The 23287-nt window shown below is 34.3% G+C and overlaps 2 protein-coding genes across 6 annotated transcripts in view; one reads left to right on the top strand and one right to left on the bottom strand.

The window, feature by feature from the left end:
• The window catches only part of NCK1 (NCK adaptor protein 1), a 553292-nt gene that overhangs the window by 166748 nt on the left and 363257 nt on the right, over positions 1-23287 (bottom strand). The window lies entirely within an intron of this gene.
• The window catches only part of STAG1 (STAG1 cohesin complex component), a 389253-nt gene that overhangs the window by 94705 nt on the left and 271261 nt on the right, over positions 1-23287 (top strand). For all 3 annotated transcript variants that reach the window (XM_053929346.2, XM_024565652.4, XM_024565653.4), the window contains 2 exons: positions 15120-15229; positions 21374-21476. In XM_053929346.2, the coding sequence (XP_053785321.1) occupies positions 15201-15229; positions 21374-21476 (132 nt within the window). In that variant the 5' untranslated portion in view covers positions 15120-15200. The remainder of the gene's footprint in view (positions 1-15119; positions 15230-21373; positions 21477-23287) is intronic.

Raw genomic sequence — 23287 nt, forward strand, 5'->3', positions numbered from 1 at the left:
AGAGACTATCTTTTCTCCATTGTGTCACCTTTGCTCCTTTGTCAAAGATCAGTTGAATGTACTTGTGTGGGTCTGTTTCTGGACTCCTAATCTTGTTCCTCTGATCGCTTTGTCTGTTCTTTTGCCAATATCACACTATTTGATTATTATAGGTGTATAGTAAGCCTTGAAGTTGAGTAGCGTTAGTTTTTCATCTTTGTGTTTCTCCTTTAATATGATGTTGGATATTCTGGGTCTTTGCCTTTGATATAAACTTCAGCATCAATTTGTGACATACACAAAATAACTTGCTTGAATTTTGATTTGGATTGTGTTGAATCTATAAATCAAGTTGGGAAGGACTGCCATTTTGACACTATTGAGTCTTCCTATATCCATGAACATGGATAGGACACTCTCCATTTATTTAGTTTTTAGATTTCTTTCATCAGAGTTTTGTAGTTTTCCTTATATAGAGTATTCCTCATATTTTGTAGGATTTGTATGTAAGTATTTCTTTTTGTGGTGGCACTAATGTAAGTGCTAATGTGTTTATATTTGACATTTTACATGTTCATTGCTTGTATATATGAAAGTTACTGACTTTTATATATTAACTTTATAGTCTATAACCTTACTATAATTGCTTATTAGTTCCAGGTGGGTTTTGTTTGTCTGTTCTTTCAGATATTCTATGTAGACAATTCAGTAATCTGCATACAAGGAAAGCGATGTTTTTTTCCCCTTTCCTGGTCTGTGTATTTTTTTTACCATTTCAAATTTATTTTTTTACCATTTCAAATTTATGTATTTTTTTAACATTTCAAATTTATTATTGTTTTTAATTTGTTATTGATTATGCTATTACAGTTATCCCATTCCCTCGCCTTCACTCCACTCCATCCTGTACACCCCTTCCATCCCACATTCTCCCCCTATAGTTCATGTCCATGGGTCATACATATAAATTCTTTGCCTTCTACATTTCCTATACTATTCTTACCCTCCCCCTGTCTATTTTCTACCTACCATTTATGCTACTTATTCTCTGTACCTTTTCCCCTTCTCCCCCCATCCCACTCCCCTGTTGATAATCCTCCATGTGAGCTCCATTTCTGTGGTTCTATTCCTGTTCTAGTTGTTTGCTTAGTTTGCTTTTGTTTTTGTTTTAGGTGTGGTGGTTAATAACTGTGACTTTGCTGTCATTTTTACTGTTCCTATTTTTTATCTTCGATAAATCCCTTTAACATTTCATATAATAAGGGCTTGGTGATGATGAACTTCTTGAACTTGACCTTATCTAAGAAGCACTTTATCTGCCCTTTCCATTCTAAATGAAAGCTTTGCTGGATAGAGCAATCTTGGATGTATGTAGGTCCTTGCCTTTCATGACTTGGAATACTTCTTTCCAGCCCCTTCTTGCCTGTAAGGTCTCTTTGGAGAAATCAGCTGACAGTCTTATGGGGAGTCCTTTGTAGGTAACTGTCTCCTTTTCTCTTGCTGCTTCTAAGATTCTTTCATTCTGTTTCATCTTGGCTAATGTAATTATGATGTGCCTTGGTGTGTTCCTCCTTGGGTCCAGCTTCTTTGGGACTCTCTGAGCTTCCTGGACTTCCTGGAAGTCTGTTTCCTTTGGCAGATTAGGGAAGTTCTCCTTCATTATTTGTTCAAATAAGTTTTCAATTTTTTGCTCTTCCTCTTCTCCTTCTGGCACCCCTATAATTGGGATGTTGGAATGTTTCAAGATGTCCTGGAGGTTCCTAAGCCTCCTCTCGTTTTTTTTGAATTCTTGTTTCTTCATTCTTTTCTGGTTGGATGTTTCTTTCTTCCTTCTGGTCCACACTGTTGATTTGAGCCCCAGTTTCCTTCGCCTCACTATTGGTTCCCTGTACATTTTCCCTTTGTCTCTCTTAACATAGCCTTCATTTTTTCATCTAATTTGCGACTAAATTCAACCGATTCTGTGAGCTTCCTGATTACCAGTGTTTTGAACTGTGCATCTGACAGGTTGGCTATGTCTTCATTGCTTAGTTGTATTTTTCCTGGAGCTTTGGTCTGTTCTTTCTTTTTTCTTTTTTTTTGTCTTGGCACGCCTGTTACGGAAAATGGCAGAGCCTTAGGTATTCACCAGGGTGGGATAATGCTCATGGCTACACTGTGAGGCTGTATGTGGGGGAGGGGTCCAAGAGGGAGCACTGGTGCTTGCTCTGCTCTCTGCAGGTTTTCATTCACACCCTCCACTACCCACAATCAAATTGAACCCATCTGGTGCTGCTTCTGTAGTGGGTGGGTGGGTTTGTGTATGTTCTGGGCCCCTGTGGGCCTTTCCAATGAGCTCTCCTGTGAGGCTGGGAGTTTCTCCTGCTGCCAGCTCAACCCCCACAGGTGTTTTCAGTCCGTGGTTTGAGGCTTTATTATTTCCCTGCACTGGAACTCTGGGTTTTGCAGTCTGTCACCTGGGCCACCAGCTGCTGCCTCACTGGTGAGCTGCAGCTTTGCCCACCCTGCTCCACAATCCGCCATCTCGCTGGGTCCACCAGCTGCCATCTTGCCACAAGTCCTCTCCCGCCTGCTGACCGTCTCCGCACCTCCTACCATCTCCACCCCTCCTACCGGTCTGGATGAATGTTTCTTCTTTATCTCCTTGTTGGACTTCCATACAGTTTGATTTTCTGTCAGTTCTGGTTGTTTTTGTTTTTAAATTGTTGTTGTTCTCCTTTTGGTTGTGCAAGGAGGCACAGTGTGTTTACCTATGCCTCCATCTTGACCAGAAGTCAACATTTCTCTGGTCTGTGTATTTTTAATTCCCTTTTCTTGTCTATTATATTAGCCTGGACTTCCAGTACTATGTTGAAAAGGAGTTGTGAGAGGAGACATTCTTCCATTGTTGCTTATTTTAGAGGGAAAAGTTTCTATTTTCTCACCATTATGTATATTGTTAAATGTATATTTAACAATGTATATTGTACAAAAACAATGTATATTGTTAGCTGTAAGATTTATATATATATATATATATTTTATCAAGTTTAGGGAAGTTCTCATCTATTTTAGTTTGATGAAAGTTGTTTTATTGTATTTTTAATTGTGTATGGGTGTTGGATTTTATCAAATGCTTTCCCTGCATCTATTGATATGACCATGTGATCTTTCCTTTTGTCTCTTAATGTGATGGGTTACATTATTTGATTTTCAAATGTCAACCAACTTTACATACCCAGGATAAACCCCAGATGGTTATGGTGTACGAGGGGGGGGCCCCCCAAAAAAAAACCAGATTGTCTTTTGGAGGGTGAGCCCCTTGTAGCACAGGCTTCCCCCACTAGGAGAGTGTTCTAAGAACCCATCTGTATTAGTGTACCAGCTGGCATTGTTTGTGAGAGGCTGCATTTGGCTTCACTGAGTTCTTTGAGGACTTTCAATGTGTTTGCTCAATTTCATTTGATTCATGAGTGTACAACCACAGCTGAGTGTTCAGCAGTTTTTGACCAAAAACAGCATGACCACCCCCCCGCCTCACCCTACCTTTTCACCAGAACTTTTTTTTTTGTTTTCTGGATGAAAAAAGTCCTCAAAGGGAAATGTTTTGCCAATGTGGAAGAGTTGAAGCAAAAAACGGCAGAAGCACTAAAAGGCGTTAAAATCGATGAGTTCAAAAATTGTTTTGTGCAGTGGACAGAAGTCTTGATAGGTGTATTGCATCAAATGGAGACTACTTTGAAGGTGATTGAAATTTAAACGTATAAGAATAAATTCACACTTTTTAATAAATAAATTCCTTTTTTGGTGTCCCCACTCATAGTTCTTTCAATACATTTTAAATTTTGACTTATTGATAATCTTGTTGAGGATTTTTACATCTGTGTTCATTAGAGACATTGGTCTGTAGTTTTCTTGTAATGCTTTTTGTCTGATTTTGGCCTTCGGTTAACATTGTCCTCATAGAATGAGTTTGGATGTATTCTTTTGTCTTCTGGAAGACATTGTAGAACAGTGGTCCCAAGCCTGGGCACCAGGGACCAGATTCCTGAAAGACAATTTTTCCATGGATTGGGGGTGGGGATGGTTTTGGGATGATTCAAGGAAATTACATTGGAGCTCACCTCCTGTTGTCCAGCCAGCTTCCTAAGCAGCCCAGAGCAAAACCAGTCCACAGCCCAGCTGTTGGGTCCCGTACTAGTTTGATTTCTTTTGTTCTGGGTACTTTTGATTGAATTTGCTCTTTTTCTAGTTTCACAAGATGGAAGCTTAGATGACTGAGTTTTAGCTTTATTTCTTTTCTCATTTATGCATTAAATGCTATAAATTTCTCTTTAAGGACTGTTGTTACTGCATTCTATAAATTTTGATAAGTTGCATTTTCATGTTCATTTAGTTGAAATACTTAAAAATTTCTCCGGAGATTTCGTTTTTGGCTTATGTGTTATGTAAAAGTATGTTTGTGATCTCCATATATTTTGGGATTTTCCAGCTTTCTATTAATAACTTTCTAGTTCAGTTTTATTCTAGCCTTAGAGCTTACATGTACATTGTATGATTTCTATTTTTTCAAATTTGTTAGGGCATATTTTATGGCCCAGAAAGCCATCTACATTGATGAATTTTCCAACTGAGCTTGAAGAGAATGTGAATTCTGCCATTTTTGGATGATGTAGTCCATAGCCATCAACGATACCCAGTTGATTGAAGTGTTTTGAGTACACTATAACCTTATTGATTTCTCGCCTGCTATTTACTAGTTTTGTTTCCATTTTTATCCCTCAGAAGTTTGACAAAAGGAAAACAACTCTTACTGCATTTTATTTTGAGTGTGAGAAGGATTGGAGAAGATAAAAAAGTGAGGGACACAGAAGAAGTAATCAGATCAGCTTAGAATACAACACTGGTGATTATGAAATGATGTAATGTACCTTAGTTATTGGAGAAATCTTCAGAGAGAGGAGGCAGATACAGAGTGGTGGTGGTGTTCTTTTAGATGAAGTATATTATAAAACCAAGATAATTAGAAATAATGGAAAATTTTCATTCTTGAAGATGAACATTACGAAACTGCCTAGCATGTAAGCTGTGTCAGTAGATAGATATTTAATGAATATTGGGTGTTCTTAGTTAAAAGAACAAAAGCAAAAGCTAATGGTTACAGAGTAATGCCACTTTAAGGAAGATAACATATAAAAATAGCATAGATGGGCATGTGACCAAGGATGTATTATGAGATTGTAGTACTGTAAGAATAATGTTAGGGATGACTTTATAAGTAATGATAACTAAAAACAAGACTTTTAAAGCTACAATCAGAACAAAAATGAAGACTAAGGGATGGTATAGTGTTAAGTTAAAGATTGGAACTCATCATTTATTTATAACATTTCCACCAAGGGAAATACTTTTAAAGCTGATAGAGGGTACACAAAGCAAAATGTACAGATTACTAAGACAGAGTTGGATGCACCAAATAAGAGACTCAATTAAAAAGGTGAGCAGAGAATACCATAATCATGCTGCACCACATTATTTTACTTAAGCAAAATATCCATAAATTGAGATTCTCAAAATTTTGCAAATATCCTGAAATCATCATTAGACATGTTGGTATATGATCCAAAGTCCTGGCAGTGGACTTTATTTTTAAAGCAAGAGGGCTAGGGTTTAGAGCAGGAAGGATGAATCGTTGTGTTTTATCTTTTAAAGTTGTAGTGGTATAAAACAAAAATTGTACGTTTTAATATATAAAAGATATATTTACATTTAACTAATACATCATATACTGGTAAAAGGAGTGTAAATTGGTACAGTATTTTTAGAGGTAAATTTGGTAATCAAAAGTTGTATGAATGCTTTATAAATGTTTATTACAAGGAAACCTGTGCAGCAAATATGTTTATGTAATTGAGGAAAGATATGTGACAGCATTGTTTGTATTTAAAAAATTAGGCTAAATTTTCTCCAACATGTTTTAAATACACTTATGACACATACGTATTAAGAAATAATTAAAACAAGTGAGGTAGAATGTTCACAGTGCTTTTATTTTCTTTCCTTTTCTTTTTCCCTCCACTTACCCTCCCCTCCCCTTCCCCATGCCCTCCTCACCCCCCCACACCCCCCCTTTCCTCACCAAGGATATGTTTATTGATTTTTGAGAGGGAAGCAGAGAGAAACATAGACAGAGACTCAGACACCAATAGGTTGCCTCTCTCATGTGCCCTAGCTGGGAATTGAAACTACAACCTAGGTATGTGCCCTGACTGGGGATCTAACCTACAGCCATTTGGTGTAGGGGACAAAGCTTCAACCAAGTGAGTCACCTGGCCAGGGCAGAATGTTCACAGTGCTTTTTGGAGTGAAAAATACAAATTGGATAAATATGTAAAACTCCATTTTCGTTTTTTTATATTAATTTGTGTATATATCTTTATAGGAATCAGATTATATGAATTTTCTGACTTAAAAATTATTTTGGTTATTATTGTTTATTTTCCATACTTATTTGAGAATTATCTTAGTAATTTCTGCAGAAGATCCCTATTAAATCAAAAGTTTAATTTGCATGTACCAGTCACCCCCCCAAATTCTATTTTGCTGACTCTGTAGTCAATCCTTTTTTCTCCAACCTCTAATAACCATGATCTGTTCTTTGTCTCAGTAGTTTTCCAGAAAGTATCATAACTGGAATTATACCATATATATAAGTAGTTTATGCATTTGAACTTTATCAGTACTGTGGCATATACCAATTGTCCATTCCTTTTAATTGTTGAATAGTATTTCATTACATGGATGTACCATAGTACAATATATTTAACTATTTGGGAGTGATATTTGTAGTTATTGGTGATTATGAATAAAGCTGCCATAAACATTGGAGTGCATAATTTTGTAGGAACATTGACTTTCTTTTCACTTGGATAAATACCTAGGAGTGGCATTGCTTGGTTGTATGGTTGGTGTATTTTAACTTTTTAAGGAACTGCCAAATGTTTTTTTCAAAATGGTTGTGCTATTTTGCATTCCCTTCAGCCATGTATGGGGTTTCCTTCCAATTTTTCTGATTCATTATCAGCACTTGAAATGATTTTTACAAGTTTTCTATCAGATACGTGATTTGGAAGTATTTCCTCCCAGTCTGTGACTTACCTTTCATTCCCCTAGCAGTGTCTTTTGCAGAGGAAAAAAGGATGAAGCCCAATTAATCTTTCTTTGTTGTTTTCTTTTATGGATGATGTTTTCAGTGTCATGTATAAGAACTCTTTGCCTAACCCAAGATTGCAAAGATTTTCTCAACACCTGTCTGCCATTTTCTTTTGTGATTAATAGCCACCCTAGTTGGTGCAAAATGCTATCTCATTTTTTAAAAAAATTCATTTCTCTAGTGACTGATGCTATTGAACATATTTTTATGTGCTTCTTGGTCAATTACATACTTTCTTTGGTGAATTCAGTTGTTTAACCACTTATTAGTATATTTGTATGTTTCTGTTTGTTTTGTCTTGTTACTATGGGGCTATAAGAAATATGTTCTGGGTACTACATTCTTACCAGATATATAATACACATACTTTATCCCATTTCTCTCTGTTGATAGTGTACTTTGATATACAAAATTTTTTAAATTCAATGAAGTCCAATGTACCTATGCTTTTAGTGTCATAGCCAAGAAATCATTGCCAAATTTAATGTCATAGGGCTCTTGTCCTGTAGTTTTTTTTCTAAGAGTTTGAGCTCTTACATTTAGGTGTTTTACCCTTTGAGTTAACTTTTGTAAATTATGTAAGATCAAGGTCCCACTTGTTTTGCATGTGAATATCCACTTTCCTCAGTACTGTTTTTTGAAAATACTGCCCTTTCCCTGGTGTGTGGTCTTGACACCTTTGTCAAAATTCATTTGGCCATATATTTGAGGGTTTCTTTCTAGACTATTTCATTGATCTATATGATTGTCTTTATGCTAGCACCATGCCATTTTGAAATCAGGAAGTGCAAGACCTCCAACTTCTGTCTTCTTTTTCAAGATTGTTTTGGTGTTTAAGGGCCCCTTCCTTGAGATTTCATAAGAATTTTGTATTTCTTCAAAGAAATAATTGGGATTTTGATGGTGATTCCATTAAATCTGTAGATCATTTTGGGTAGCATTGACATCTCAGTAATAATAATTCTCCAAATCCATGAACACAGGATGTCTTTCTACATATTGGTATCTAGTTTCATTTCTTTCAGCAATGTTTTTTTAGTTTTCAGTATACAAGTCTTTCACCTTAAGTTTATTTTTAAATATTTTATTATTTCTGATGCTACTGTAAGTAGAATTTCTCCATTTCCCTTTCAGTTTGTTAATTGTTACTATACAAAAATAACCACTTTTTTGCATTGATTTTGTATCCTGTAACTTTGATTTTTGTATGTTATCTTGAACTCTGCAATATTATTAGTATTTTGTTTGCTCGTTGAATATTTCTATATATAAAGTACTATGTCCTCTGTGAATAGAGATCTCTACATTTTTTACTATTTGGATGCAGTTTCTTTGTTGCATAATTGCCCTAAGTAGAACATACAATACTTTGTTGAAAGCTGTGGTAAAAAGGGACATTATTGTCTTTTTTTCTGCTTTTTGGGGGATAATTACCTATGTGTTTTTAATAAATACCCTTCATCATATTAAGAAAATTCCCTTCTATTCCTAGTTTTTGTGTGTGGGTTTGTTTTTTTTCCCCTCATGAGTATGTGTTTTGACTCCTTGGTGTCTCATGAGGTTTTGTCAAATGCTTTTTGTGGTCATTTGAAATGATCATGTGCTTCTTTTTCCCTTCTTTCTAGTAATGTGTTGTATTACGCTGATTGGCTTTTCTAATGTTGAATCACTCTTGCATTTCTGGGAGAGATCCCACGTAATGTGTATTTGGATTCTGTTTGCTAGTTTGTTTTTTTGAGGGGTTTTGTGTCTATATTTATGAGGGAAATTGGTCTGTAGTGTTATTGTGGTGTTTTTGACTTTTGTACTAAAGAAATGCTGGCCTCATAGATTTTGAGTTAGGAAGTATTTTTTTCCTTGTGTAATTTTTAGAAGTATTTGAGAAGGATTTATGTTATTTCTTCTTTAAATGGCTATAGAATTCACCAGGGAAGCCATTCAGTTTCTAGACTTTATTGTTGGGAGACTTATAACTGATTCAGTCTCTTTATGTGTTATATGTCTGTTCAGAGTTTCAGTTTTTTTCCTTGAGCCACTTTTGGCAATTTGTGCATTTCTAGATATTTGTCAATTTCATATAGGTTATGTAATTTTGTCCATCCTATTGTCTTACAGTTTTTTTGTTCCTGCTTTTATTTGTGATTATAGTTATTTACATCTTCTCTCTTTTTTATTTAGTCTTTCTAAAAGCTTATCGATTTTTCAAAAATATTTTTTATCTTCAGTTTAGGATGGGGGGAGGGAGGGAGAAAGAAAGGGAGAGAAACATTGATGCAAGAGAGAATATCCATGAGAGAGAATCATCCATCAGTTGGCCTCTTGAACTCACCCTGACACGCCCTGACCAGATACAAAATCTGCAGCCTAGGCACCTGCCCTAAGCAGCAGTTAATTCTGTGACTGCTGGTTTATGGGATCATACTCCAGCCAATTGAGCCATACCACATCTGGGGCAAAATCTTGTAAATTTTACCGATCTTTCCAAAGAACCAGTTTCTAGTCCGAATTCCCACTTGTTTATCTAGTCTTTATTTTTATTATTTCTGTTCTAATTTGTTTCCCTCTTTTTGCCACCTATAGGTTTAATTTGTTGTTCTTTTTCTCATTCCTTAAAGTGTAGGGTTAGGTTATTGAATTAAGATCTTTCTTTTTTAAAAATGTAGATGTTTACAGCTCTGTTTCCCTCTGAACACTGCCTTTGCTGCATCTTGTATATTATTTTCATATCTATGTAGTGTTCTTGTTTTCATTTATCTGAAAGTACTATAATTTCTTTGTGATTTCTTCTTTAACCTGTTATTTAAGTATTGTTTAATTTTTACATGTTTTACAATTTTAAGTTATCCTTTTACTGATTTCTGTGTTCAAAAAAGACACTTTCTATGATGTCAATCTTTTAAAATTTATTGAGTTATATCTATAGCCTAGCATCCTAGACAGTGTTGTATGTGTACTCAAGAACACTCCAACCATGTATTCTATTGCTTGGGGTGAGTTTTCTAAACATATCTTTTAGGTATAGGTAGTTTATATTGTTGTTCAAAGTCTTCTTTTTCCTTGTTGATCTTCTGTTTATATCTTCTGTGTTTTACTGGAAGTTGTATATTAAAATCACCAACTATTATTACAGCACTATTTCTCCTTTCAGTTCTGTCAATTTTTGTATTATCCACTTTTACCCAATATATTATATTCCTCTTTGCCTCTCATAAGTTTTGACCTAAATTTTATTTTTTCTGATATTAGCATAGGCACTCCAGCTCTCTTTCAATTACTTGCATAGAGTGTATTTTTGCATATTCTTTCTTTTAATCTGATTGTGTGATTAATTTTTAAAAATGTTGTGTTCAGCTATTTCTTAACTATTGAGTTTAATACATTTACATTTAAGGTGATTACTGATAAGGAAAGACTTTTACCATTTAACTATTTCTTTTGTATATGTCTTATATATTCTTTGTTGTTCACTTTCTCCAACACTCTTCTTTTGTGCTTGATCTTTTTGTAGTGTACCATGTTTATTTTCTATATAGAGTAGTTTCTCTGTATCAGAAGGGATTGGTTTCAGGATCCACTGTGGATTCCCAACTGTGGATCAGAAACACTATTTTCTATCCATAGTTGTGTGAATTTGAGGATGCAAAACCTGCAGATATGAAGTACTGATTATATTTTTAAATTATTTTCTTAGTGATTACCTTGGCACTGACAGTTAGCATCCCAAATTTATATGACTGTAATTTGAATTGATAGTAACTTACTTTGAAAACATTATAAGATTTGCTCCTAGTTCATCCCTCTCCCTTATCCTCTAAGTTACACCTTCATATATGTGTGTTCATTAACTTAGGTATATAATATTGTTTTATGCATTTGTGTTCTAAACCATATAAGAAACAAGAATGCCATACCACAAACATAGAGGAAACTGTTGTAGGGTAGGGCAGGTCTAGGAACAGTCTTCCTCAATTTTTGTTTTTCTAGGAATGCCTAAGATTTCCTAGAAAATGCCATTTTGAGTGATAGTTTGCTGGATATAGAGTTCTTGCTTGAAAGCTTCTTTTAGCACTTTAGATATGTCATTCTGTTGCCTTCTGGCTTCCATGGTTTTGATGAGAATTTGGCTGTTAATCTTACTGGGGATTACTTGTATGTGGCAAGCCATTTCTTTTTTCTTTTTTTTTCTTCTTTTTTTAAATATCTCCCATTCTTTTGGGCTTTAATAGTTTGATTATATTTTGTCTCTGTGAATCTCTTTTGAGTTTATCCTATTTGAAATTGTTGACCTTCACTGTGTAGATGTCTATAATTCATGAAAATTGGGAAATTTTCTGTCATTATTACTGACACATATTCCTTCTCTCCCTTCCTCTCTATTCTTCTGGAAGTCTCTCCATCCTTTTCTGTAAGCCTAAGTTTTGTGTCTGGGCTTATTCAGAGATTATTTGTTAACTTCTTTCTCCCTCTTAATGGGTTATACTTAACTTTCCTGTTTCTTTGTATGTCTTGTGTGTCTCTCTTCTGTTTTTGTTGTTAAAAACTGGTCTCTTAAAACATTACAGTGTGGTACTCTGTACACTGAGTCTTTCATCCTCCCCACGGTTTACTGTTGTTACCTCTTGAGGACTGCATTCATCTGTTTTGTGACTTTTCCAAACTATTTTTGCGAAGTCTGTAATTCTTTTCATATATGGTAACCGAAATTTTATCTTCATAGTCAGCAGTGATTTTAACAGAATCTCTGAGCCATTGGTAGTCAAAAAAAAAAAATGTAATGTCTTAATGTTTACATACTGTCACTTAGCCAAGCTATTCCTACAAAGGTTAGCTATGCATTCTTAGTCTTCACCTTATGACTGCATAGAGCCCAAAGATCAGCTAGAGGTCCAAGTTTATGCTCCTCTCAGTTCTCTTAAGTATGTATCCAGCTGTGGGCTCAGTTCTCTAAGTATTTAGCACTGTGCATTTCCTGGCGTACATGATAGCCCTTTAAAACTCTTATTTCCCTTTATCTTCCTCCTTTGCCTCCTTATTTTGAGGCTTTTAATATGTTCTGCTGTTTGTCACATCTACTTTCTCTTGCTTCAGGCAGCTAGTTGTAGTGTATGTATTTAAATTCTTTTCAAAGATGGCAACTGGGAAGGCCTTCTTAACATACAGCTGCAATTTTTAAGAATACAGTCTATGTTTTTCTCTTTGGCACCAGCAATCTGTACCAGAAACTTGATCTGCTGTCCCTATGTATGGTCACTGTTGAGCTGGGGGAGGGGAGGTGATAGACTGGTAATCAAAATGTCTACAGTGCTTTCTTAGAAAATTAGTAGACACTTTTGTTGTTGTTAAGGACTCCGGTATGTTTCTATTAGATTTCAGAAGTCTGTAAAAGTTGATTTTTTACTCTTTTTTTTTTTTTTTTTTTTTTTTTTTTTGCCAGCCTGAGTGTTGTTTCACTGAGAGGCTTATTCTTGGAGATACCTATTCTCCATTTTATATGACTCACTTATTTTTTTCATTTTTGAAAGATTGTTATCATTGGATATGTAATTCAGGTGTCACTTTGTTTCCTCTCAGCACTTTAAGGATGCTATTCCATGTCTTTCTGCTTATATAGTTTCCACTGAAAAGTATGATGTAATCATCTTTGTTTTTTGGTATGTGAAGAATTTTATTTCTTAGCGTCCTTTTTAATTTTCTCTTTAACTTTTGTTTTTTCAGCAATATTTATTTTTTAGAGTATTTATTCTGATCAGGAATTCTCTGATCTTTTCATCTGTGTTTAAATATCTTAAATTATTTTCGGAAAGTTCTCTTCTATTAGCTCATCAAATGTTTATTCTTCCCTGTACATTCTCTCTTCTTTTTCTTTTTGGAATTCCAGCTATATGCATGCTATTTCATTTGATATTGTATCATGGCCTGCCTTGGATGATCTATTTTATACTACTTCCCCTGCTGCTTTTTTAAAAATAGACTTTATTATTTAAAGAAGTTTTAGGTTCACAGAAGAATTGACCAGAAGATAGAGAGAAACACCCCGATACCCCTTATTCCCACATACACACAGCCTTCTCCACTATCAACGTCCTGCACCAGAATGGTAGAGTGTTAGATCTTTTACAGTCGTTGAACTTACACTGTCATGTATTATCCATAATCCATAATCCATAGTTTACATTAGGGTTTACTTTTGATGTTGCACATTCTGTGGGTTTTAACAAATACATATATCTATGTTCACCATTGTAGTATCATACAGAATAGGTTCACTGCCCTAAAAATTCTTTGTGCTTGACTATTTAACCTTCTGTCCCCTGAAGCCCTGGTAACCACTCATTCTTTTGCTGTCTCCATAATTTTACATTTTCCAGAACACCATATAGAGGAATCATACAATATTTAGCAGTTTCAGATTGACTTCTTTTACTTAGTAATAAGCATTTGAGCATCCTCCATGTCTTTTTATGGCTTGATACCTCATTTCTTATTGCCAAATAATATTCCATTGTCTGTATATATATAACAGTTTATTCATTTCCCTCCTTTAAGGATATCTTGGTTGCTTCCATGATTTGGCAATTTTGAATAAAGCTCCTATGAACATCTTCATGCAGGCTTTGATGTGGTTATAAGTTTCCTCCCTCCCTTCCTCCTTCCTTACCCCCACATCCCCTTCCTTTCTTAATCCTCATTCGAGGATATGTTTATTCATTTTTAGAGAGAGAAGAGTGGAGTGAGAGAGAGACATCGATGTGAGATAGAAACATTGATCTGTTGCCTCCCATATGTGCTCTGACCAGGGATTGAGCCCACAACCTTTTGGTGTATTGCATGATGCTCCATCCAACTAAGCCATATAGCCAGGACATAAGTTTTCTATTAATTTGGATAAATACCAAGGAGTATGATAACTGGTAGTAGTGATTGATTGTAGTCTGTATAGTCAGGATATTAATTTCGTAATAATTTTCCCTTTCAGGTGACCTAAGTAGACATTTTTCAAAAGAAGACATGCAAATGACCAATAGGTACATGAAAAGGTATTCAGCATCACTGATCGTTCAGGAAATGCAAATCAAAGCCACAATATAACCTCACATGTGTTACGGCATCCATTATCAAAAAGACAAGAGATGAATGCTCTCAGAAAAGGAAACCCTTATACACTGTTGGTAGAAACATAAACTGGTATAGTCTCTATGGAAAACAGTATGGAGGTTTCTCAGTTAAAAATAAAAATACCATATGATTTAACAATCCCATTCCTGTGTATATTTCACAGGAAACAAAATCGTCCCAAAGAGGTAACTCTGTTCCCATGTTCATAGCACCATTATTCACAAATTGCCACGGTATAGAAATAGTCTGTGGACAGATGAATGAGTAAAGAAAACGTGGTATGTGTGCACGCACACATATGTATGTGTATGTACACAAAATATGACTACCATTCTGTTTTTTATAAAAGGAAATACTGTCATTTGACAACATGGGTGAACCTGGAAAACATTATGTTAAATGAAATAAGCCACACAGAAAGACAAATACTTATATTACTTATATGTGGAATCTTGAAAAAAAGTTGAAATTTTAGAAACAGTAAAAAAGTGATTACTAGGGTCTGTGGGGTGGGGAAATGGGGAGAGGATGGTGCAGATATATATACTTTTAGTTATAGAGAAGTAAGGTCTGAGGATCTAATGTACAACATGGTGTCTGTAGTTGATAACACTTTATTGTGTATTTGAAATTTACCAAGAGACTAGAACTTAAATGTTCTCACACAAAAAAAAGGTAAATATATGAGGTGATGTGTTAATTAACTTGTGGGGAAGCCCTTCACAGTGAACATGTATATAAAATAATCACATTGTACACTTTAAATATCTTACAGTTTTTTGTGTCAATTATACCTCATTAAAACTGGAAAAATATCTTTTTTTATTAACAGGATTGCCGGGAGGTTGTTTTAAAGTTTTGAGTTGTACAGCACTTGATTCTTTTGCTCCATTGTGGAAAGACCTCTCCAGCAATGATTACTTCAGAGTTACCAGTGTTACAGTAAGTATTGTAGTTTTCTTATTTTTAAAAAATATGTATGGCATTTTTTTAATGTCAAAATGCTCTCTAAAATGACACATATCAAGTATGTTCTCTGATAATCAGGCAATATGTTTTTGAATGTTTGAAATTCTAAGAACTATTAGGGTATATAATTGCAATATCCTTTGATATTTGCGATGGCCTTTGATATTGTAAGGTCAATAATGATCTGATACTGAACAAAAAAGATGTTACTGTGTCATGTCAAGGGTCAGCAAACTATGACCCATGGGCCAATTCCGTCATGCTGCTTGTTTTTGCAAATAAAATGTTAATTAGAACAGAGCCACATTCATACCTTTACAGATTGTTTATGATCTTGTGCTACAAGTTGTGATAGAGAATAGATTGCTTGTAAACCATATTTATTTTGTTAGGCCATTTACAGAAAATGTTTGTAGACCTTTATCCTGTATTACACTGTTTCCCTAACATACCTCCCACCTCCCTCTTGTGTTCTCTGAGATCGAGGTTGTTAAGCTAGAAGTAAAATGAAGGACAAACCTTTTGGCATTTCTGGTGGCACCTCATTAGATTTATTGGAGTTGTAGGACAAATCTAGAATTGGGTGTAATTGTTGGATATCTTGGGAAATGTGATTAGTGTAATGGCAGATACTTTTATAGGTTTCATCAAGATGCAGATTAGGAATCCGCATACCACAATCCTGTGTAATAACAGTTTAGATATAATGAAAGAGATTAATAATTTACACAATTATCTATATGTTTTTACCCTCCCAGTTTATTTTTTTGAGTGTAGAAGGCAATTTTTTAATCTTCATTTTTAATGGAATTATTTGGTGACACTAATTAATAAAATTAAAGTTTTCAGTTGCACAGTTCTGTAATACATCATCTCTATATTTTATTGTGTGTTCACCACCCCAAGTCCAGTTCATTTATGTACTTTTTTTAATGTACTTTTCCAAGAGACTGTGGTTGGCTTTCCATTGGTCTCCTGGCTTTTCCTCCAGAGTTGTAAGACAAAAAAGCTGTCCAAACTGCTTTACTGCTTGAAAAATTAATACTTACCCTCCTTTCCTCCAAATATAGATGATACAATTTCAGCTTTTTCTAGTTACTTACCTAAAACTTCTGTATTAGTCTTTTACTTGAGTTTGGAGGTCTCCACATGATTTTTTTTCTTTTCCTTGTACTTTTGTTTATCTTCATCCTGCCTGCAATGCCTGTGCACCTCTCTGCTTTTACCCAGTGAACTCACTTGTCCCTTTGAGGTCTTCACTTAAGTGTCATGTCTGCAGTAAAGCTCCTCTGATCCCTCAAAATTTGGGTAGGTTCCCTCCTGAAATCCTGTAATAAATACTCTTTGTTATCTTTTTTGTAGCACGATACTTAACATGTAGTGTTTTATAACTCTTTCTTATTGTTTCTGCTTAAATTGGACCTTTGTGCCTTGTTTGTGTATGGTCGACTCCTAGCATACTGCTAGGTATTAGGTCTTTAGTGTTTCTTTGATTAAATATGAAACATAGCCGGTATTTAAATAAATACTGTATTTGAAGAGAAGTTATATCAACAGCACATGTTTTGTAACTGAATTTGTTTTTCCTGAAAATGTAAACCTGTGATATTACTATAGGATTGGATAGTGGTGATCTCTGAGGTAGGTAAATGAACTTTGTTTTCAGTCTGTTGGCTGGAGATGGTACTCTTGGTCAAGTTGAAATCTCAGAAGCATTTACTGAGGATATACAATTTTCTGAAGATTTTACCAGATTCATTAACAGCATATATTATTATCTTGTTTAATACATGTATCCATCAGTATTGTACCTGCATTGTAAGGAAAGGAAACTTATCTCTTAGTATTTTTAAATTTAATTTCTGTCATTTGTAAAGTGAAGATAATACATTAGAAATTAATAAGAACTTCTCAAAAACAAATTTCTTGATCTAACCATTTTTAATGTTCATTTCAATAATGATTTTTGTAACATAGGCACTAGAAGGGTCACTGTAGTGAGTGACCTCATTATTTCTTGGCTCACTTAGATGTTATAATTGCCAATGAATTTGTCATCATAGTGCTGTTTACTATTAGACATCTTCAGATGTTATCAATTATCATATATATTCCACCACATATTGCTATACCAGGAAGTATGCTAGGTTTTTGAAAGACTCAGTCCTTGTAGCCATTAGATATTGATCAAATAATCACAACTATATGGATCTAAAATGACTTTGGTGATATGAAGGTAGATTAGAAGATTTTATGAGAACTTTAACACATGCCTTGATATAGTCTACTTTTCTAAGGATGAGATAGTTAAACTTAGTCTAAAGTGGAGAGAAGTTTTGGGGAATGAAGGGATCAGAATATTAATTTCAGATTGAAGGAATGGTATGTGCAAAGACCCTTAGAGGACATATGGTATGTTTGAGGTACTGAATTAAAGCTGTTTTCTTTTTCTTTCTCTTTTTCTTTTTCTTTTTCTTTTTCTTGGTTGATAATAGAGAGTGTCATGAGATAAAGCTTGTGATAGATTGGGGTTATACCATATAGGAACCTGCTAAATCATATTAAGAATTCATATTCTTCTTAGTAGTAGTAGGAAACTATTGTAGGGTTTTAAGTATGGAAGAGGCCTAATAAGACATATACTTGGAAAGTCACTCTTAGTGCAGTGTAGTGATTAAATCGGAAGGGGCAGCAATAGAAGCAAGAAGACCTTTTAGGAGGAGAATGTTGCAGTATTGAGGCCAGAGATGATGACAACTTGGACTAAAGTGATTACAGTAGAAATGGAAAGAGGTAGACAGAATTTAGAGAGTTTTTAGGGAGTTAAAAAAAATCATTTATGTAAGATTTGGTGGGATTCTTCCATTCTGTTGATTATTGCCAATAGTCTTATAAATGTGAACATTAGCTATTTACAGGATTTGTGTAGAGATAATTTTGTTGAAGTTTGAATTTGCATACCCTTTGACACTGAACATTCTAATGTGTCTATCTTAGAGAGAGATTTGTTGGGTGTAATAAGAGTTAATGTACAAGGGCAGTTGTTTAGCTCTGTTTGTAATAATACAAAACTAGACACAATCTTAAATGCTCACTGATAGGGAAGTAGTTAAATAAATTTTATAGATTTTATGGAGTACCATTCAGGAATCCTGTGTATTTGTATGGAATTTTTCTATTAATTTAAAATTTAAAAAATGAAACTATAGATACTTTACATTTTGATATATACATAAACACTATAGAAAAGTATTGATCAAACTGTTAACAATGCTATGTTGCAGATTGGGATTCATAGTTAGGGTGTGGCGAAGTGAAACTTTTCTTTGTATTCCTATATCTTCTCTATTGACATTAAAAAACCAAAAATTTATGTATCCTATATTCTAATAAACAGACATACCTGCATATACTAATTGGAGTGTATTCGTTGTTTGCTAGTAATAGCTGTCACATTTTAAGCTGCAGTTGTCAAAATTAGAAAACAAATTGTACTTTTCTCTTTTGTCAGTAAACTCTGTTGTTAAAGGATAAATTAGTTTCACTAATGGGTCATATATTATAGGCTGGAACCAACCTGCTCCTGTGGTTGCCTTGATATTTCTATAAGCATCAAAAACAACAGTGGATTCTGTTTACATAAGAGAAATACAAAATACAATGTTTGCATTCTATTATCCTGACATGGAGATAGAGAATTCAAGTTTACCTTGATATGTAAGTGTACTCTGTCACTTACTAAGTATGTGACTATGGACAAGATTGTCAGGTTTTCATATTTTTCGTTACCTCATCTTTAAAGTTGGGGAAATAATATGTTTTCTTACTAGGCTTTTGTACATGTTTTGTATACTCTGGCACACAGTATATGCTAAACATAGTCTATTTGAACTGTAGTGAGCAGAAAAAGCAATATGACTTACTGTTCTTTAGTAGAGACGAGCAAGATCAACTAGACCAGGGATTGACAAACTACCGCTAGTGACTCAGATGCCTGTTTTTAAGTATTATTGGACAGCAGCCACATCCAGTCATTTATGTGTTGTCTCTGGCTGCATTCATGCTATGGTGCCAGAGTTGAGTAGTAGATATAGAGATCTTAAGACTTCCAAGCCTAAAATATTTACAATATAGTTAAGAAAATGTTTGATGATTTTTTAATTAGGTCAATATTATTTATAGTTTTTAGGTACTGTTATAGAGTACTTTTTAAGAATTGCAACTGGAGAGGTAAAATGATGTAAGAATATTACAGGTAGCAGTGTGTAGAATGGCTTGGACAAGGGAATTAGGAGAAGCAGGGAGATGAGATTAATTCAGGATGTGGTGATTATGGGTAATAATCATGGAAGAATGAGAAATCAAATTATTATACTGAGGACAATTCAGGAGGATTTGTTGGCTAATGGCACAAGAAAGATTGATATAATTCTAATAATTTGAGTGTCAAGACAAGATAGTGCTGTAGGGACAATAATAAATTTTATAACAACTTAAAGCACATGCATGCATTGACTTAATAAATTGGTTAATTTGTTATTGCCATGAGCAGAGAGTTAGGAATAAATCGGTATTGGACTTAATTTTATATGTGGTATTTGGTGAACTTGAGATAGCATTAAAAAAAATGTTACACATGGAGTTAAAAATCTTGAGTGAGAGATTCAGATTTATTGATAATATATAGTTAGTAATATAGAATTTAATGAAGAAGTTCTTGTTCTTATTATCTATACCTTTTCAGTGCCGTGCTAGAGCCAGCTTGTACTGGAATAGAGAGCTGAACATCAAATTTCTAGGAATTTTGTGACCCTGATTAAATATAACAGCCATTATAAAAAGTTAAGTCATAATGACATAAAATCAAGTAAAAAATATTAAAAGTAAAATAATACTCAAATTTATCACTTTCTAATTTTTTACATACTATTTTATGCTCTTTAGGGTTTTATTTTTACCTATTCTATCTGTATGGTGGAAACACTTTTAGTGGATACTGTTAATTACTTCCCAACTCCGTTCAGTAGTGGTGGGAATACTTACATTATGAAAATCAGCAAATACTGTAAATAAGGGCTTAGTTTATTGTTTTGTCAATTGTCTGTAGACTCCATAGATAATGGAGAAATTGTTAATAATGGAGATTAAACTTGTATCGGATCTATAGCGATTACATTATGATAGCACAAATAACTGAAGTATTATTCCAGTATTTGAGAACTGTTATCTAATTCAGTAAAGCTTTACACTATTGAACAATGAATTAAGTTTCAGCATATGTCTTTGTCATTTCACTTGTATTCTATTCACTCAACAAAGCTATTGACCATCTTTCATGTCAAATCCCTATTTGTTCATCACTTGCAACCTTAGGTTAGTTCTGAATACAAGAGTTTGGCAAAATTATCAAAATCATTTTATGTGAATGAGTGAACAAATGGAATTTACCATAAAGAGTATTACATATTTTGCCCTGAGTGATGTGGCTCAGTTGGTTTGGCGTCGTTCCACAAACTGAAAAGTCACTGGTTGGATTTCCGGTCTGGGTGCATAAGAGAGGCAACCAATTGATGTTTCTCTCTCACATCCATGTTTCTCTTCCTCCCTTCCTCCCTTCTATCCCCCTTCGCTAAAATAAAAACTTAGCGTATTTTATTATTGTTTGTAAATTGTATGCTGTGGATCCTTTATATTGGTAACATTTCTAATTGTTTATTTGCATGTGTATTTTTTTGAAGCATAGTTGTTAAACATTTACCAGCACACCACTGGCTTTCATGATTTTGTAAAGTAAATAAAATTCTTCCCAAACCTTTATCTTTTCATATTGAAGAATTCATTTTTTTCAGCTGTATTTTTACATTTATATTTTGTATAGCAGCTGCCATTTCCACAGTCACTTCCTCCTCTTTATTTTTCTACTTGAGAGCTTCATTTCACTCAATGTTATGTGACATTAGACAGGGAGGATAAGATAACATTTTTGATTTACTAAAGTAGAAGTATAAACCACTTCTAATAATCCATATTACAGGAGGTAAAGGAATGTAGTGGAACAAAACTGAATTGTATTAATGAATTAATTTGTTCACTAAAATAATATATCATATTTTCTAGGGATTCAACTAATGAAACCACTGCTCATTCTGATGCTGGCAGTGAACTTGAAGAAACAGAGGTCAAAGGAAAAAGAAAAAGAGGTCGTCCTGGTCGGCCTCCAGTATGTATTATTATGCTTGTCTTCTTTGTTTCTATAATGGTTACCAAATAAAAGGGCTTGATATGAACTGTTTGTTAATTCTAGTACTGTCAGTACTTTTAGTGACGTCCTAACGATTCTTGGAAACTCTATAAATTGTTGTGGCAGTGATAGGAAAAAGTTAATGGTTATAGCATCTGTATTGCTTTGTGTGTTTCTCTTGTAAATAAATGGTAGTCCATGTGAAGGCATGGAGGTGATTAACATGGAATGTGAGGTGTATAGTTAGTAATGACTTTCCTGCTTTTTAGGTGCACCTCTGATTTCTAGTAAGCTTCTGTGTGTGTATTTTGGTAGCATTAGCATGGGATTTGGGGCCAGTCTCAGAATACATTTTCATTCACACATGATTGAGAAGTTTAGAAGATCTCCAGGTGTTCGTACATTGAAGGTTATCTTTATTCTGAATACATGAGTCATTTAATTGAAGGCAGCATAAGTTCTTAGAGGCAATAGTATGGATGTGTAAAGCAATTAAGGCTTGTGCTGTTCTACATTAATTTTATGATGTGATTTGTCATTAGCAATTTTTATTCTATTTTTTAAATGTTTTTATTAGAATATTTCAGTTTCTTTTTATAGGAGGCATAATAGTATAATGAATCTTTCATGTAACCATTACCCAGCTATAGCAGTTATCAAGTCATGGCCAGTCTTGTTTTATCTCTCTTCCCATTCTTTCCTTCCCATGTTATTTTGAAGGTCATCCTAGACATCATTCCATCTGTAAATATTTCAGCATGTACTACTAAAAGATAAAGCCTTACTTTCTCTCTCTCTGTTTTTAACATCACCCCAGTATCATTATCATGTCCCAAGGTAACAATATTGTTAACATCACCAAATAACCAATTTAACCAATTTAAAGTTTATAATCATTTCATAAATATTATTTCTTGAAATACAGCTTGTTGGTTTGAATTATGACACAAATAGGACCTACCTATTAATTGATGATTGTGTAATTTAACCAATTATATGTCCTTTGTGGTGACTTAGGACTTTTTTTTTATGTGTTTGCTGTTCCATCAGTATTTATCTTTTTGGCACAGTTTTTAATTAGCTTCAGTGAAACTTCATACCCTTTACTTTTGTAGGACAATCTTTCGGGGGAAAAAAAGGGATAGAGGGGTGACTTCCACCATTTTCACTACAGTTGCTTTTATCCTCCACCTTTATTTAAAGGAAAAAAATTATAGAGGAAAAGACATACATTGTCACCATTCTTTATAATACATATTAATACTTCACATGGCTGTCTACACTTACACCTGACCCAGGTCTGTGTCTTGATCTTGGAAATACCACTTCCTGAGTTTCTCCTCTGTGCTTTGCACTGAGCTGATGCTTTTTGTGCCATTTAATCCTCACAGCAATACTATGAAATAGGTCTTTCTTTCTTTTTTTTTCATTTAAGTATTGCATATACTCTTAAAATTTTTTTATTATATTTTCCATAACATTTAGCTCCCTTATACTCCCCCACAATTCAGTACACTGTTGTCCATGTTCAAGAGTCCTTCTTCCTTTTTGTTCAATCCCTGCACCCCTTACCATCCCCCCTCCCACCGTAGCTGTCACCCTGCTCTTTATCTATAAGTTGGTCTCTTGTTTTCCTTGTTAATTCAGTTTGTTCGTTAGATTCCACATATGAGTAAAATCATGTGGTATTTATCTTTCTTTAACTGGCTTATTTCACTTAGCATAATGTTCTCCAGGTCTACCCATACTGTCACAGAGTAAATTTTTCTTCTTTTTAACGGCTGGGTGGT

This window comes from Desmodus rotundus, chromosome 8 (assembly GCF_022682495.2).
Source record: "Desmodus rotundus isolate HL8 chromosome 8, HLdesRot8A.1, whole genome shotgun sequence".
Classification (NCBI taxonomy): Eukaryota; Metazoa; Chordata; class Mammalia; order Chiroptera; family Phyllostomidae; genus Desmodus; species Desmodus rotundus.